This window comes from Schistocerca piceifrons, chromosome 7 (genome assembly GCF_021461385.2).
Source record: "Schistocerca piceifrons isolate TAMUIC-IGC-003096 chromosome 7, iqSchPice1.1, whole genome shotgun sequence".
NCBI lineage: Eukaryota > Metazoa > Arthropoda > Insecta > Orthoptera > Acrididae > Schistocerca > Schistocerca piceifrons.
In genome coordinates this window covers 337064296-337082921 of record NC_060144.1, presented here as the reverse complement: position 1 = coordinate 337082921, position 18626 = coordinate 337064296, and the positions used below count along the sequence as shown (strand labels likewise).

Sequence of the window (18626 nt, the reverse complement as noted above, 5' to 3'; positions counted from 1 at the left end):
GGACCACTCCCTGGAGTCCATCTCTCTCCTTACCCATACCAGTCCACACTCTCCAACCTTCTACAGGCTTCCTAAAGCCCATAAGTCCAAACACCCATGATGCCCCATTGTGGCCAGTTATGTACCCCCACTGAGATAACCTCTGCTCTTGTAGACCAACACCGTAAGCCAATTACCCGCAACCCACCTTCCTGCATAAAAGGTACCAACCATTTCCTCCGCCAACTCTCCACAGTTCCTGTTCCTGTATCACATGGTGCCCTGCTCGTCACTATTGATGCCATCTCCCTTTACACTAACATCCCTAATGCTCACGTTCCTACTGATGTTGAACAGTACCTTTCCCAGTGCCAATGTATTCCAAACCTACACCATCCTTCCTAGTCACCCACAATTATTTCTCCTTTGAAGGCATCACCTACAAAGAAATGCCTATGGGCACCTGCATGGCACTATCGTGTGCCAACCCATTTATGAGCCATCTAGAGGAATCCTTCCTGAATACCCAGAATCGCAAACCCCTCACTTGGTTCAGATTCATTGATTACATCTTCATGATCTGAATCGAGGGTGATGATGCCCTATCCACATTCCTCCAGAACCTCAACACCTTTTGACACATTCACATGCAAATAGCAGTATCAGTTGATGAGTTTACTATTTATTTCAACATTCCAGTTTTGGATCCACAAATCTGCAAGCTAGCATCTATATTTTTGTGAAATTCTTCATATTTGTGTGTTCTTTGATTCTTTATGTTACATAATTTATTTGGTACTTCCATTTCTGCTATTTGCATTAATAGTATTTCATTGTGTAATTCCAATATTTGATCTGACATTAGGGCAATTAACATAAAGCGCCATCATGACAACTCACAAGAGCTATATGCAGGCTTACTATTTTACTCCCAGTAAGCTTTTTTTAAACACTAATACTTAATATGTATTTGATCTAAGGTGGTGTGTTAAAATTTCATTTCACATAGGATCAGTTAAAAGTTTCTTTTATTCTGAAAAGAACACTTTCCAGACTTAGTTTGTTTAAAAAAAAACCTTATTTGTTTTGCTTTGGAAGCTTTGAAAGCAAAAGGCAGTTAAATAAGAATATTGATTTTTGAACACGAAAGTCCTTGAGATGATGTTATATTGCAAGTGTATGCCATTTCTTTCCTCATACTTGGCAACTGGTTCAATTTATAAGGCATAGAATGGACATGTATATTGACACAGGAATTGAATCGAGAACAACTGTCAATATGATTAACTTAGAAGTAGATATCCTCAGTGTAGACCAGCAGCTTAAATCACTTAATAAAGGCAAGTCTTCCAGTTGAAATTGTATACCAATTGCACTTTGCAATCATATACAACCATTCGTTTAATGAAAGGTCCATAGCTAAGGATTGGAAAGTTGCACAGGTACACCATTAATTAGGAAAGGAAATAGGTGTAATCCACAGGATTACAGACTCATATTATTGATGTCGATTTGTAGTAGGGTTTTGTACATACCATGTGGTCGAAAATTACAAATTATTTGGGTGAAAACAATCTATTTACAAATTATCTGCATGGATTTGGTAAATATCATTCTGAAACACTACTAGCTCTTTATTCAAAGTAATGAGTGCTATCAACAGAGAATCTCAAACTGATACCATATTTCTAGATTTCCAGATGGCTTTTGACACCATTCCTCAAAAGCAGCTTTTAAGCAAATTGTGGGCCGACTGAGTATCAGTTCAATTATGCAACTATAGTTTCAATTTCATTTCAGAAAAGTCACATTTCATAGTAACTGTTGGGAAGTCATATTTAGTAAAACAGAAGTGGTATCTGGTGTTCCCCAAGGAAGTGTTGTATGCCCTCTGCTGTCTCTAATGTATATACACAGTTTAGGAGACAATCTGAGCAGGCCTCTTAGATTGTTTGCGTATGATGCTGTCATTTACCATCACATTTACTCATCAGAAGATCAAAACAAATTACAAAATTATTTATATGGGGTATGTATATTATCCAAAAGGTGCCATTGACACTAAATGATGAAGAGAGTGAAGTCATCCACATGAGTACTACAAGGAATTCACTTTATTTTTTTGTTATATGACATATCACACAAATCTAAAGGCTGTAAATTCGACTAGATACTTAAGGATTAAAATTTTGAATTATTTAAACTGAAACAGTCACATACATAATATTGTGATGAAAGTGAACTGAAGACTGTGTTTTATTGGCAGATCACTTTAAAGGTGCAAGAGATCTACACTATGCTATATTTCCTCTTGTGGAGTATTGTTGTGTGGTATGTGATCCGCATAAGGTAGTATTGACAGAGACCATTAGAAGAGTACAAAGAAGGGGAGCTCATATTCTATTATTGCAAAATAGGGAGAGAGTGTCACCGATATAATGCTCAAGTTGGGGTGGCTATAATTAAAACAAAGACATTTTTTGCTGTGGTAGGATCTTTCCCTGAAATTTCAGTCACCAGCTTTCTCCACCGAATGCAAAAATATTTTGTTGGCTCCCACCTACACAGGGAGAAGTGAGCTTCATTATAAAATAAAACACAGCTCGTACAGAAAGATTTAAGTGTTGGTTTTTGCCGTGTGCTGTTCGAGTGGCATGTTAGAAAAATAGCTTGAACATCGTTTTATGAACCATTTGCAACGCTCTTAACTGTGAACTTCAGGGCAGTCATATAGATGAAGAGCAATGTGAAAAAAAGTTCAAATAGCATTTTGCAGTGTGTAAAAAAAATGACATCATAAGCACTGTAGGATCAATGAGAAATCAAACCTCAACATATCAGATTTTTTCTGCCCCTGTAAAACTTTCATCCATAATGGTTATTTTCCACTCATTAACTTCCATAAACTTTATTGTTAAAGGTGTTGTGGATGCTGATGCTAACAGTGGTTGCCCACTTCAAGCTGCAACTAAGCTGGTTCCTGTACCAGAATCTCTGATGAGCCCAGACTATCGACCAGTGACTGCAGCAATACTTGGTCGGCCACATAGAGTTCGACCCCCTGGAGGGAAAGGATCTCCAGAACGTTGCCAGAGTGCGCACTCTAGCCCAAGAGCAAGACCACGAAGGGGCGGTGCTGGAAGTGGACGGCATGGTTCACCACGTCGCATTCGCGTTAGCAATAGTAGCGATGATGATAGTGAAATGTCTGCATCCAAACTAGAAACAATAAGACACAGAGCACAAGAGCGCTGGCAAAGAAAAGATGCTGTGCCTCCAGCAGATCTCTCAGCTCCTGGTAATTAATGGTCATATAATCTCTCTCTCTCTCTCTCTCTCTCTCTCTCTCTCTCTCTCTCTCTCTTTCTCTCTTTTTCCCTTTTGTTCTTGTCATCTGCATCCAAACTCTCTCAACTGCTCCCACACTCACTCCCATCCACCAACCATCAGCCATTCACTCTCACTTCCTGCCCACCACTCTTCCCCAACCTCCCAGCCTTTTCCCCCCTCCCCTTCCACCTGTTCCCTGCTTCCCCTGCTTCATGCGCCACCTGCATGCTGCATCTCCCTCCCTCCTCCTCCTCCTCCTCCTCCTCCTCCTCCCCTCCTCTGCTCTGTCCCACTCTCCTCTCTCCCCTATCTTCACACTCTCGCGTCTACCTTCCCATTCTTTCTCTTCCCTCTCTCCCTCACTGTCTTTTCCCTTTTCCCCCACTCCCTCCCTTCCTTCCTTCCTTCCTTCCTTCCTTCCTTCCTTCCTTCTTTTCTCTCTCTGTTCCTCACTCCCTTCTCTCCATTCTCCCCATACTTACCCTTTCCCATAACTCACCCTCCACCTACATCCTCCCTCTGTCCCAACTCATCCCTGCTCCCCGCCCCCCCCCCCCCCTACCCCTCTGTCATTCCTCCTTCCTTGTCTCCCCCCTCTTTGTGTTATTTTTAATAATATGCTGTATTGGTGACACTCTTTTTGATTTGCATATCCATTTTAGGTCCAGCAACTGAATGCAGCCAGTGGAAGAACACCAATGGGGTACAGTCGAACTCAGAAGTCGGTCAAGGAATGACAGTTGACATCCAACAGGGTAAGCAAGACATCTAAATACTCCATAATTTATAGTAATACACTAACATGTTTCTTTATTATTCTGTGGTTGTTAGTTTCAGCTCTGTATACAGTTTGTGTGAACTCAGTGAAGAAGGAAAATGCAAAAATGTAATTTCGCTCATGTCTTAATTTTAGCACTAAGAAGAAACCAAGCTTGTGGAATCAAGATCATAGCATTTTGTAAATGAATACCCCATAAATGAGTCCTCGTGAAAGAAATTCTTTCCTGTGTGGGAAGAAACTAAGTCTCTCTTGTGTACTTCATTAGAATCATATAACTGGCAAGACATGCACAAGATTTGCATAATTGAAAGACAACAGAAGGGTGTTTCTGTTTGTAATATTTAAAACATTTTGACACAGGTACACATTTATTTATTTTGTGAGACAAACAGGCTTTGCTGAAAAGTTCTGCAGTGATTACAGTTGTTTGGCTTTCTTGCTTTGATGTGTTACATAAGTTCTTAATCTCATTCTTCTCTGTTTCACCACTGACAGTTATCATTGCAAACAGCACCTCTGTTTTTGTTTCCAGCATCAAATTATTTGCTGTCGTTAGCCACAATTTTTTCGATCTTTTTATTACTTATGTTATTGGAACTGTGAGTGGGAAATAGCTCTGAAATCTGTGATGTGGTAGATAAATTAAATGAATAAATATTGTCCCACAGGAACAAATATTTAGCTTTAAAATCCAAATCCATTTTAATTATTATATACAATATCCCATCAAACTTCTTATTATGGATAACATTCCACTTTCTTCCTTGGCACAGTTATTCAGCAAAACAGTGACCATTATTTGCTACTGTAATTGATAAGAATTCTGACATTTCACAAACTGAAAAATACCTTTGCTTTTGTCTCCATACCTACAATCAGTGAAGACAGTTTTGCTTTACGTTGAACCCAACAGTCTCATACTTAAGCTTTGCCTTGTGCTCTACAACAGAAGTTTTCAAACTCATGAAGGATTATCAAGGAGCACGTATGAGGTATTCATATAACTGAGAATTATATTTCTCCCTGAATTCATAACATGTATGTAAAAGTCACTATAATACGCAGAACAGAATGAACATCAATTTGAACCAACATTATGGCGTACGTTTTTTTGAAATGATGCTCTGAACTAAGAATAGCAAATTCATTAACTCATATCTATGTACTGATTCCATTTATAGTATAAGATTCCTTAACATTTTAAGAGTTTGTTTCACAGTTCTGTTAAAATGGTTCGTTTACACCCCCTTAAAGTTCATCCACCTACGTAGATTATTTCATCCTCAACTTCTGTAATTCCAAAAACCACATTTGCCTTCATAATGATGCTTGAATTCTTTTAAACTATCACTACCTTCACCCAGAAATGTTGGGACTGTATGTTATGAAAATTCTAGCTCTTCTACATGCAGAGCTCAAAGATTGTTTCGCTCCTAAAATCAAATCACATCAGCAATAGGATAAGAGGTTCTTTTGAAATCTTCCAAGTTAGTGGCCTCATCAGTATCTGTCCAAAATTGTGTCTGACACTGAACTCTGATTTTGGTTTTGAGGGCTATTAGTAATGCACATTCTTTGCCAATCGATACAGCTCTAGCAGCAGCTCATAAATCATGAAATTTTGATTCACAGCATTTGTGACTAATGATGAGCTTCAATTTGTCATATGTGCTATCTCTTACTATCTCTCAACACTTAGGTGTTGTTGTTGTTGTTGTTGTTGCTGCTGCTGCTGTGGTCTTCAGTTCTGAGACTGGTTTGATGCAGCTCTCCATGCTGCTCTATCCTGTGCAAGCTTCTTCATCTCCCAGTACCTAATGCAGCCTACATCCTTCTGAATCTGCTTAGTGTATTCGTTTCTTGGTCTCCCTCCACGATTTTTACCCTCCACACTGCACTACAGTACTAAATTGGTGATCCCTTGATGCCTCAGAACATGTCCTACCAACCAATCCCTTCTTCTAGTCAAGTTGTGCCACAAACTCATCTTCTTCCCAATTCTATTCAATACCTCCTCATTAGTTATGTGATCTACCCATCTAATCTTCAGCATTCTTCTGTAGCACCACATTTTGAAAGCTTCTATTCTCTTCTTGTCTAAACTATTTATCGTCCATGTTTCACTTCCATACATGGCTATACTCCATACAAATACTTTCAGTAACGACTTCCTGACATTTAAATAAATACTCGATGTTAACAAATTTCTCTTCTTCAGAAACGCTTTCCTTGCCATTGCCCGTCTACATTTTATATCCTCTCTACTTCGACCGTCATCAGTTATTTTGCTCCCTAAATAGCAAAACTCCTTTACTACTTTAAGTGTCTCATTTCCTAATCTAATTCCCTCACCATCACCTGACTTAATTCAACTACATTCCATTATCCTCGTTTTGCTTTTGTTGATGTTCATCTTATACCCTCCTTTCAAGACACTGTCCATTCCGTTCGATTGCTCTTCCAAGTCCTTTGCTGTCTCTGACAGAATTACAATGTCATCGGCGAACCTCAAAGTTTTTATTTCTTCTCCATGGATTTTAATAGCTACTCTGAACTTTTCTTTTGTTTCCTTTACTGCTTACTCAATATACAGATTGAATAGCATTGGGGAGAGGCTACAACCCTGTCTCACTCCCTTCCCAACCACTGCTTCCTTTTCATGTTCCTCAACAGAAATTGGGTCCTACTATGATTCAACTAACGAAAAAATATACATGCTGCTTATACATAATTTTGTTTACATTTTAAATGTATAAATTGTCACACTAACAAGCAACTAGAAATATCTGCTATTGTTTCAATATATACCTTATCTTTCCACTTGGCAGTTCTTCTTCAGTACTGTCCAGTGACTCAGTCATTGTTGCAAAAAAACAAACCAAAAATATTGTCTGAAATTAAATATGTGCTTAAACACCATACATATTACTGCACACTACATTTTAACAGTGTGGGTTTGTTTAAAGGAGAGACAAGAGTAAACCTTTTTGGGGGCATACCTTTTCTTTTAGGTCATAATAAGGCTTTCCAAGGTATTTTCTTTGCAGATAATGTTAAAGTGAGTGTAGACAATTAGTTACACCAAGTGGCAATAATAATAATAGTGGAAGTTAAAATGTTGATTAAACAGAATTACGTGAGTAATGTTAACCTTGTTAACATAGTGAGAAGTACATTATACATAAATGTTCATGTCACATGGGAACAAGAAGTATAATCAACATTGTTGGACAGCATATGTGTTAATTTTATATGAAGAATTCCTGAAACTGCCATTAGGAAGTACTTCAGCCATTCTTAATGCAACCAGTGGGAATATTTTTATTTTGTAGATTAGTACAGCAAAGATTCTAGGTGGGTGAGATCTTGTGCTGCAGTTATGATGAGATGTTAAATATGTGATATACCATGCAAGATCTTCAAAATGGAGAATCTGAAACACTTGTAGTGAAATAGATATCAAGTCGAGTACTACTTGTTTAGTAATCAAACAGAACAATAATGAAGCTGCCTTTCAAAACATTTAAAGGAATCTCCTCAAAGAATCCACTGAACATCATTGATTACTGTGGAAATGGAGATACCTTGAAAATGTTCAACGATTCCCTGGTAGCAGAAAAATGAAATATGGTACACAAAGCAAATGATGCAGACAAAAAATGGAATCTTTCTTAAATAGCTACCTGTATCAGTTCAGTGTTGCTTTTACTCTCAGATTAAAACATATTAAATAAAAAGAACCCAAAAAGAAGCCGTGGGTAACAACTGGCATAAGGATTTCCTGCAGAAGGAAGAGAGACCTGCTGAAGTATTTAAAAATGACAACCTCACCCCCTCCCAAGAGAGAGATGTGTCAAGCAATATGTCAAAATCCTTTAAAAAGTTGTAGCACAAGCCAAATGAATGGCAAATGACAACTGTGTGGCAACATCCTCAAACAAAGCCAAGGCAGTGTTCAGTATCATAAGAAATTAAACAAATCAGCTGCCTTGTGAACATGAAAATACAACACTGACCCAAAATAATTCCATAGTTGCTAATCCACAAGCAGTTGCAATTATTTTCAACTATTACTACATAACTATTGTAAACCAGTTACTACAAAGCATGAACATGAACACCCACGCCCAATAGACAAAATATAATAAAAAGTTCATAGACTCTATATTCTTCTGGGAAACTACTACTGACAAAATTATATTAAGCACAAAGAGCCTTAAAAACAATCTATCATGTGGAATTGATGACATTCCAGATTTCATCTTAAAGAACTTCACAAATGTCCCCCTCTGTAATGTGTACAACTCATCGCTGATGACAGGTACATTTCCTGATAGTGTGAAAGTGGCAAAAGTTATCTCAGTCGTTAAGAAAGATGAGAAAAATAATGTGGGGAAAATACAGACGTATATCATTGATACCTGTGTTTGGTAAACTTTGGGAGAAACTGATCTATCAAAGATTAATAAACTTTCTGTAAAATAATGAAATCCTCACAGATGCCCGGTGTGGCTTCAGGAATAATAAATCCACAACAACGGGTATGAATACATACAGTCCACCCTAGATGCTCTATACAAGACAAAAAGGAATTGGGCTCTTCGTAGATTTGTCAAAGGGATTTGATATCATTGATCACAATATTCTACTTCTCAAACAACCGTTGTGTGGCATCATAGGCATTCCTTTGAACTGGTTCAGTTCATGTATCTCAAACAGGAAACAAAAAGTACCAGTAACAAACAATGATCATGGATATATTGAAACTACTCTATGACTATGACTATATCGCAAAAGGTGTTCCCCAAGGTTCAGTACTTGGACCAGTTCTGTTCCTTCTTTACATTAAGGAATTTCCATTGAATGTAAGTACCACTACCAGTACACTCTTTGCAGATGACACCAGTATCCCCCTTACCAGTAGAAATGACCATGAGCTGCAAGAGGCTGTAACTAAAAATGCAGATGAGCTGGGCGATTGGTTTGACAGAAGTAATCTGATAGTCAATACAAAGAAAACCACCTTTCTAAACTTCCAACTAAGAAACACAAAATTTATACTTCACATGGAATGCATGGCTCTGTTATATCCCCCACATCAGAAAAAAAGTTTTTTTCACCTTTAGGTTTAGGACAGTTTAAAGTGGGAAACACATCAGCAAAACAAATAATAAGCTGAACTAAGTGTGCTGTTCCTACGTATCCTTGTACACTGCACAAGTACAGAGACTGTCTGCACTGCTTGCTATGGACAATTTCATAGTGTAAAATGGTATGGTATTGTATTCTGGGGACACTCTGCACACAGCAAAGACATTCTCCTCACCCAGAAGAGAGCTGAGTGCATAACGAACAGGGCAAAGCCAGCTGACAGCTGCAGACCTCTCTTCCAAAGTTCACTCATTCTTCCTCTTGGCAGTCTCTACATATTAGAAACATGTAAGAAGTAATATTACTAAACTCAACAAAAATGTGAATGTTCATGATCGCGGTACAAGATAAAATAAATAAAAAAAAAAAAAAAAAAAACCTCCATGTACAAAATATGTGGACCTCCACCTTCAAAAACTCACCATTTAACCAAAGCATCCAACTATACAACAGTCTGCCACCAGAAATAAGGAACAGGAAGTTTCTGCCTTTGTTTAATAAGCCTCTGGAAACCCCGCTGCTAGATCATTGCTTTTACACAGCATCTGAATTTTTTGACCCATATGTGTGAAAAGAAATATGAGTCAGTTGCAAGAATGAATTTTTGTACAAGAACTAAACATTAATGTAAAATATATGCAAAATATTTTTGTGTTTATACTATCTAAAAATATGCAACATGTATGCTGTACTTTAAGTATGCCAACACGGCATGTGTTTTATATATGTGAGAAAGAAATGGAAATAAAATAATTAGTAACTTTGTAAAATCGTGTGTATGAGATGTGTTGTCCCCTTCAAAGTAATACCACCTCAGATAGAATACACTTGGTCCAACACTTCTTCCAATCCTCAAAGTACTTCTCATCAGCACTTTTTGGTACAGCCTTGAGTACTTCCAGCAGTGCAGCTTTTATTTACTCAGTCATTGAAAAATGTTCATCCTTTCATAGGGCTCTTCAATTTTGGGGAGAGGAAAACGTCGCTGGGTGCCAAATCTGGTGAATATGGTGGCTAAGGTATGATTGTCGTGATTTTTTTTTTCCCCCCAAAAAAATCTCTCACAAGCAACGATGAATGAGAAGGTGCATTATCATGATGCAAAAGCCACGAATTGTTTTTACACAATTCCGGACTTTTTTGCGTATTGCTTCTCACAAACAGCGCATAACATCAAGGTAATAATCCTTATTGACTGTACGACCGTGAGACAAAAATTCATGATGCACTAGACCGCAGTAATTGAAAACTTTGCCATGTGATCGAACTTGACGTGCTTTTTTCAGTCATGGCTCTCTGGGATGCTTCCATTGGTTGGTTTTGATGTCGTAACTGTAAACCCATGTTTCACCACCGGTTATGACCCTTTTGAGCAAATCAGGATCGCCATTGACATCATTCAAGAGCTCCTGAGTGATGCTCAAGTGATGCTCATGTGACAGTTCTGCTGATCAAAATTGAGAAGTTTTGGAACAAACTTCACTGACACACATCTCATATCCGAAACATCTGAAAAAATTGCATGACATGAGTTGACCAATATGCTAACATCATCAGCAACTTCTCTTATGGTAATTCGACAGTTTTCCAAAACAATTTTCTTCACAGCTTCAATGTTATTATCTGTTGTTTATATGCTGGAGTGTCCAGAGCAAGGTTCGTCATTGGCATCTTCTCAGCCATGTTGGAAGAGCTTGTATCAATTGTAAACATTGTTTTTCACTTACAGCAGACTCACAATATGCCACTGTCAAAGTTTCAAGTGTTTTAGAGTACTTGATTCGATTTTTCACGCAAAATTTGATGCAAGTTCTTTGCTCAATTTTTTATAATAATCGAAAATCGCCAAGCACACTAAAATACGTCTAACCTTTCTATCTTTCAAAAACAAACGAAGTATGCTGTACACTTGAAACTGTGAACTTATGTTCAGGACATGTGTACCAACAGAACAGAAAAAAAAACAATAATCGAATGTACGTTGGCCGTGCAATTTGAAAAGTTAAGTTACTTTTTGAACAGCCCTCATACATTCCAATCACTTCACCTCATGTTGTCAAACCATCACAGATGCTATGAATTGTCCAATACCAATTGTATGTCTGTGCATCTCCATGTGCATGTCCTGTAAAAAATGATTCAAAGAACAAATAAATAAATAAATTTAAGAATGATATGTTACATCAAAAACATTGACAACTCCACTCAGTTAACTCTAGACAAATAAGTCTTCAGAATATTGAGCAGAATAATTAAGAAATCTAAAATAGCTTGTTTTAGATCGAAATCAACAAAATGTGTGCTAAAATCAATAAAGTTTGTAATATAACAATGAAAGATCGATGAAATATGTACTAATACAGAGACATTCTTATATACTTACTGAGGAAATATATGAACAGACAAGAATTTACTGCAAAACTCATCAGTGAGTATTACTGAATGTTAGGCTGCAGTGATTTGTAGCTAAAGCCATGGAATGAAGGAAAGAAATATTGCCTCCTTGAAGAGCAAAGGATCAACAGACATACAGAACTATTCTAGTAACTTCTAAAATCCTGCTGTTATATCAGGATTTATACAAAGCAAATCATAATTCATGACACAACAGCCTCTTCAAATAACTAGAAGTAAATACCAGGAGAGAAGCTGATTGTACCAGCGTGCACTATTTGCTTTATCCATGAATATTTATCTTGTGTGATTTAATGCAGAAAATAATTGTAGTTTTTGTATCCTAACAGAGAAAGCTGCAACATGCATACAAAGAATGTGGCGCGGTTACCAGACTCGCAATCTTAACAAGAGTGTTCAGGCCATATACCGCACTCTTCATGATTCCAGAACACACCAGTACATTCAGTAAGTTGTCACATTTGCCAGTGAAATTAACTATACTATATTTGTGGTACCACGTGTATGAGTGCCAGAGAGAGAGAGAGAGAGAGAGAGAGAGAGAGAGAGAGAGAGAGCTCTTTGTATTCAACCATATGATCATGTATAGACAAAAGTCTGTAATCTGCTTTGTTATATGACTGTAGCTTCCATTTTTTGAACAGTTGTTTGTTTATTTAGTTAGTTACTTAAAAACCTCCCAGCCACAGCACATGTGCTGATTTGCATTATAAGCAGATGATAACAATTGTTTCCTTAAAATATTAAAATGTTTTGCTTCTTATTCCTTAGGAAAAGGAAAAATGGGAAATAAAGAAACTTGCTTTCATAGACTTCAGGGAGTAAAATTATGGCCAATGACAAAATGTACCATAATTTTTGATTTACTCATCATTTCAAATTAAAGAATTATCTCAGGTGGTGAAAAAGTGCCAGAACTCCCACACACAATCTTTTGCAGTCTTTCATTTACTCCTTTTCTTACGAGTCAGTGTGTGACTGTATCTGATGTTCCAGTACATGAGAAAAAAGATCATTTAAAAGCTATTTGATAATAATCAGTTTAAAAATTGACATCACTTACAGCGTACAGATCTCATTTGAAACTGACAGGAAACTATTATCTTAATAATAGTAACCTTGTAGTACATAGAAGAGTATTTTTATTTATTTATTTATTTATTTTAATTTCATTTTATGGCCTTCATTGGACCACTTTAGTCAAAAAATACAAAGTTGTAAACAAGTTGTTATACAGGGATACAATTTGGCTCTACAGTAACTTAATATGATATTTAGGTAATATAATTATTAGAGTCTATTCTTATATGAAAGGTGTTTTGCTCTTCTGTCTGCCCAGTATTTCTTCATTCTTTCAGATATTTTCTTTCTTTCTTCATCTGAGACCACTCTTCCTGTACTCCTTTTTTTGATTTTCATTTGTAGTCTGGTTTGCGGGTCTTGCAGTATTCTGGTTTTCTCTGTCTTGTTTTTTAGGTCATCTACTGTAATTTGGAGTTCTTTTATATCTTCCTTAATTTCTGTGATCCATTTAATGTCGCTCTTGCTATTCCACAGTTTTTTTATTATTTTTTTACTAATTCTGTTTTCTGGAGTTATCATCAGATGTCCAAAGAATGAGATGCGTTTCTTCCTGATCGTGCTCATGACTGGTTCTATTTTCTTACATACTGTTTCATTTGATGTTATTCTCCAATGTCCATTTATTTATACGGTTTATTTATACATGTCCTAATTATTCTTCTTTCTATTTTTAGTATTCTGTCAATTTCTGCTGTATTAGTTGTTTTGAAGATAGTTTCAGCTGCATATGTTAGAGAGGATATAAAATGTAGACTGGCAATGGCAAGGAAAGCGTTTCTCAAGAAGAGAAATTTGTTAACATCGAGTATAGATTTAAGTGTCAGGAAGTCGTTTCTGAAAGTATTTGTATGGAGTGTAGCCATGTATGGAAGTGAAACATGGACGATAACTAGTTTGGACAAGAAGAGAATAGAAGCTTTCGAAATGTGGTGCTACAGAAGAATGCTGAAGATAAGGTGGGTAGATCATGTAACTAATGAGGAGCTATTGAATAGGATTGGGGAGAAGAGAAGTTTGTGGCACAACTTGACTAGAAGAAGGGATCGGTTGGTAGGACATGTTTTGAGGCATCAAGGGATCACAAATTTAGCATTGGAGGGCAGCGTGGAGGGTAAAAATCGTAGAGGGAGACCAAGAGATGAATACACTAAGCAGATTCAGAAGGATGTAGGTTGCAGTAGGTACTGGGAGATGAAGAAGCTTGCACAGGATAGAGTAGCATGGAGAGCTGCATCAAACCAGTCTCAGGACTGAAGACAACAACAACAACAACAACAACAACAACAACAACATGTTATTTCTGGTTGTGTAACTGTTTTATAGTGTTTCAATTTTGCATCTATAGATAGGCTTTTTTTGTTGTACGTAGTTTTGGTAATGTAATTGGTGTAGTTCAGTTTTTTTATTCTATTCTGCCATGATGGCTTCCCATTTAGATTGTATGTTATTATTTCGCCTAAATATTGAAATTTATCAACAATTTTGATTTCCTGTTCTCATATTGTAATTTTCTTTGCAAGTGGTGGATCAGTTAGCATAATATCTGTTTTTTTTTCAAATGATATTCTAAGGCCTACTTTCTCTGCTATTTCATGTAGTGATTTCACTTGTTGCCTGGCCTCTTGAACGGTGTTGGCTAGGAGAGCAGGATCATCAGTGAATCCCAAGCAGTTTAAGCTAATATCCACTTTTACACTTCCAGTTCTTATCTTTGGACTGTCCTTGTACCATTCTCTCATTATGTACTCCAGTGCACAGTTCAACAGTAATGGTGATAGGCAGTCACCTTGTCTTAAGCCTGTTTTTATGAGGAATGGTTCCGAAATTTCTCCTCTAAACTTCACTTTTGATTTGGTGTTGGTTAGAGTGAGTTGTGTTATTTTAATTAGTTTTGGATGGAGTCCTAGATTTCTTAAAATTTTTAATACCGAAGGTCTGTGGAGACAGTCATATGTCTTCTTAAAATCTACAAATGTTATTGCCAGAGGTTTGATCCGTTTCTTTCATAGAAGGGTATAATTTGTTTGTGTACAGTTATTCTGTGATTTTTTTATATTTTAATGTACACAGGTATTGGAAGTGTTAACATATGTGGACAGTAATCATTGGACCAAGTGCCAAAATATCATAGTGAGATAGTGGAGCCCAAATTTTCCACTCCTTTCAAAATGTAACATTGTTGAACCTTTTTTATACTGAAACATGCTTAGTACTGTTTCAGTTAAGAGTGGAACCTCAGTGTAATTACATTCTAAACAACATGAAAAAATAATGAAAATTATTGTTAGCCTATATATATTCAACTGCCGCTCATAAGCTTCTGTTATGCATCAATAGACTAAAAGACTTGAAAATCTGTTGGTCTCGTTATGCATAACAAACACGGCATTAGACCTATTGTAACAATAAGGCATTATTAGTGAACCATGGCTTTCACAACTTGATGAGGTGCAGTATATTGTAATCAAAGGTCAAATAAATGGTAAATGTTTTCTAAGCTAAACATTATTGAAAAACATACTGAAGGTGAGAAAACTGTCATTATTGTTGCTGGGGAATATCTTTCATTGATTTTTTGAAACACAAAACAATTTCAACACTACAAATAACATTAAAGATTTATATTTGGGGACTTTCTTAATGTATTAAATTATCTCCTGTAGACTAGTAGCACCAATTTTATTTTTCCACCACCTGCTCCACGACAATCACAAAGCCCTACAGGGCATTTTGTTTTTTGCAAAGCATTATTTACTTTACAACTTGATATCCTTAATGCCCGTAAAAAGAATAGTTTAAATATGACCTCTCCACACAGTCCATATAACCTACTAAACTTTCTTTGCTTGATGTTTTCGAAATCGGAAAACAATGAGCAAATATGCCTGCTGGGCATCAGAAGATTCAGCATTATAATATTTGTCACATTCTTTCCTAGCAATGTCCTCTCTCTTTCGAAACATTTGCAGGGACAGAAGACATTGGAACTTTTTAGCTTCTTGGAAGACATTTCTTTGAGTAAAGTAGTCCTTGTTTTGGATGCAACATTTGTTCCTGGTCTTCCTATTGTGGTTTCTGTACTAATGTTTCCATCTCTGTTTTGTCCTCTTTTTAAATAACTGATTTCTATCTGATTCAGGAATATTATTTTATACATCATTAGTAGGCACATTCTGCTGCATGGGATCTCCTCATTTACGTTTATTTGCCTTCCATCATTGTCAACGTGGATACTGCTACATTTGCAGTTGTCATTTTCATTACAAGTTACAGCCCAATGGACAGTGTCTCGACCTACTGCACTTGAGATTGAATAATTGCTATGGTTATTTTTCTTTCAGAGAAGTATCTTTGGTTGGAATATCCTCACTTGAGGATGTATATACTCCCTAAAGAAGAACAGAATGTCTGTCTGGTGTGGTTTTGAGGTTACCCTCCAAAAGAAACTTTTTGCCCTAATCAGTTATTGTCCCCTTTCAGGGTTTGACCTACACGTTTCAAAATTATCTGAAGCACGGGCCATTTGGGGAAGGACGCCTTATGTGGTGTGCCATATATCCAGTGTGCAATTAGACCTTCTGCACCTCATATTGTCCTGGATCTGCAACTCCATGTGCAATCCAGTTATCTGGGCAAAGACAGCTTACAGGGTACATCATCTGCTTCCCTAGTCCACTGTCCTCTTTCATCCCCAGGACAATATTGGATTCCTTGGCATCCAATGTCCAGCACAGTAGCCAGTCCATTGTGGTTAACAACACAGGGATTGCACTGCTGATGCCTGAGCTGCAATCTCCCTATGTATGCCAAGGAGCAGATTCCCATCTTGTTGGGGCATTGGGACTCCCGGCGATGGCCATCACACCATGTGGCCTTTGCTGTAGCCAGGTGGTGGCCGTGGAGAGAGCCCCTGGTAGGACTGGGTGCCATCAGTGCGGATGACCCACAGCAGTCCCAAAAAAGGAAAAATCAACTTTAATGCTGAGAGATATTACCCCAAATCATTCCCCTCCCTAGCCATACCATTGGAGGAACGTAGAACTGTGGAAAAGAGCGAGTCTTATTTGCCAAGGTATTTAATCTGCAGCAGAATGGTTGGGGACTCCTTTCTGGCTGCAAAGCCTCTATTTTTTGTCAAATACCTTTAGGACAAATTTGGAGAAGTGGCTACACTGTCGAAAATGAGAAGTGGGGCAGTCCTCATTCAGACAGCATCTCCAGCCCAGTCCCGGGCGTTGCTCACCTGTGACCAGCAGGGTGATAGTCCCGTTTCTGTCACCCCCCCATAAAAGCCTCAACGTGGTCCAGGGTCTTATTTTCCATCGTGATCTTCTCTTGCAGTCTGACGACAAGCTCTGTGCCAATTTAGACAAGGTGTTTACTTCATCTGGCGGGTCTATAGGGGACCCAAAGAAAATAGGGTTGCTACCAGTGCTTTCATCTAGGTCTTTGAGGGTGATTAATTGCCTGAAAAGGTCATGTTACATAAAGCCAAACGTCCGCCACCCTATGTTGTGCTTTAAGTGTCGGGCACATGTTGAGACTGCGGTCGTCCACTGTGTCCCAATACTCCATGTGCACCTCCTCCCACTTGGGTCAGCTGTTCAGAGCACCTCTCCCTTCATGCCAGACTGCACGGTACTCCTAAAGGAGCAGAAAATTATAGAGTACAATATGCTGGACCGGCTGACTTACCAAGTGGCTAGATGTAAATTTGAACAGTTGCACTCCACCCCTCGACATCTATGTATGCTGTATCTACGTCAACATCAACCTTGGCGGTTGGATGCATCTCTTCTTCTGTTGCTCCCAAAGCACCTACTTTGAGAGCAATACCCCTCCAAGTGCCAGAGACATCAGTCCACATCCCACAGATGGATAGACTACAGTCTCCTCCGCCTCCTCTCGCACTGAAGGGGTCGCTTGGGACTCTCCCTCTCTCCCTTCCAAGGTCTCCACTAATGCAAATGTGGACACTCGCCAGTGGCTGAAGGACCCACAAGCTGCTGGATGAAGGGCTTCACGGTCTTCCTCCATGCCTGAAGCGACTTTGGAGAAGTCCCCCCAGCAAGCCCCTATAGAGAAACGAGAGAACAAGCAGACGAAGAAGTAGTCTACTAAGAAATGGGACCCTCCGGTGGCCCCAACATCGCCACTCCCTACAAGTTCTGTGTCTGAGGATGAGGTGGAGATTTTAGCGTCCCCTGAGGACCTGGATATTGCCAACACCTCACCCGCAGTGGAAATTGATACAAATACTCAACCGGTGGCAGCAGGTGATGCTGAGGCATAAACTGCCTTCTTGGTCACTTCATGCCTTCCCCGACTACCAAAAGTGGTATCCTCCAGTGGAACTACAGTGGTTTTCTTCTCCTACCTGGCTGAGTTATGACAACTCTTTAAGTGTTACACCTGCTTTTGGCACTGCCCTTCAAGGAAACCTGGTTTCTCACAGTGCGGACCCCCGTCCTTTGTGACTATGGAGGGTACTACAAAAACACTAGTGACTGTGACAGACTGTCAGGTGGAGTTTTTATCTAGGTCCTTTCCTCTGTCTGGAGCAAACCTGTGCCCCCTTCACACACCTTTAGAAGCTGTGGCTGTCAGGATGAAGACAACGCAGGAAATTACCATCTGTAACATCTACCTCCCTCCAGATGGTGAAGTGCAACCCCATGTGTAGGCTGCACTAATTTCGCAACTCCCCCACCTTTTCTTCGTCTGGGTGATTTTAACACCCATAACTCTTTTTGGGGTGAAACCAAGGTCACTGGCTGTGGTAAAGATGTTGAGGACCTACTAACTCAACTCGACCTTTGCCTCCTTCATACATGTGCCCCCACTCACTTCAGTGTGACACTTGGCATATTACTTGGCAAATGATCTC

The 18626-nt window shown here is 38.5% G+C and overlaps 1 protein-coding gene across 1 annotated transcript in view; it reads left to right on the top strand.

Moving 5' to 3' along the window:
- Positions 1 to 18626, top strand: part of LOC124805050 (centrosomal protein of 97 kDa) — a 195190-nt gene that overhangs the window by 103171 nt on the left and 73393 nt on the right. Inside the window, exons 10-12 of the mRNA XM_047265473.1 lie at positions 2900 to 3277; positions 3972 to 4064; positions 11986 to 12103. Of these exons, the coding sequence (XP_047121429.1) occupies positions 2900 to 3277; positions 3972 to 4064; positions 11986 to 12103 (589 nt within the window). The remainder of the gene's footprint in view (positions 1 to 2899; positions 3278 to 3971; positions 4065 to 11985; positions 12104 to 18626) is intronic.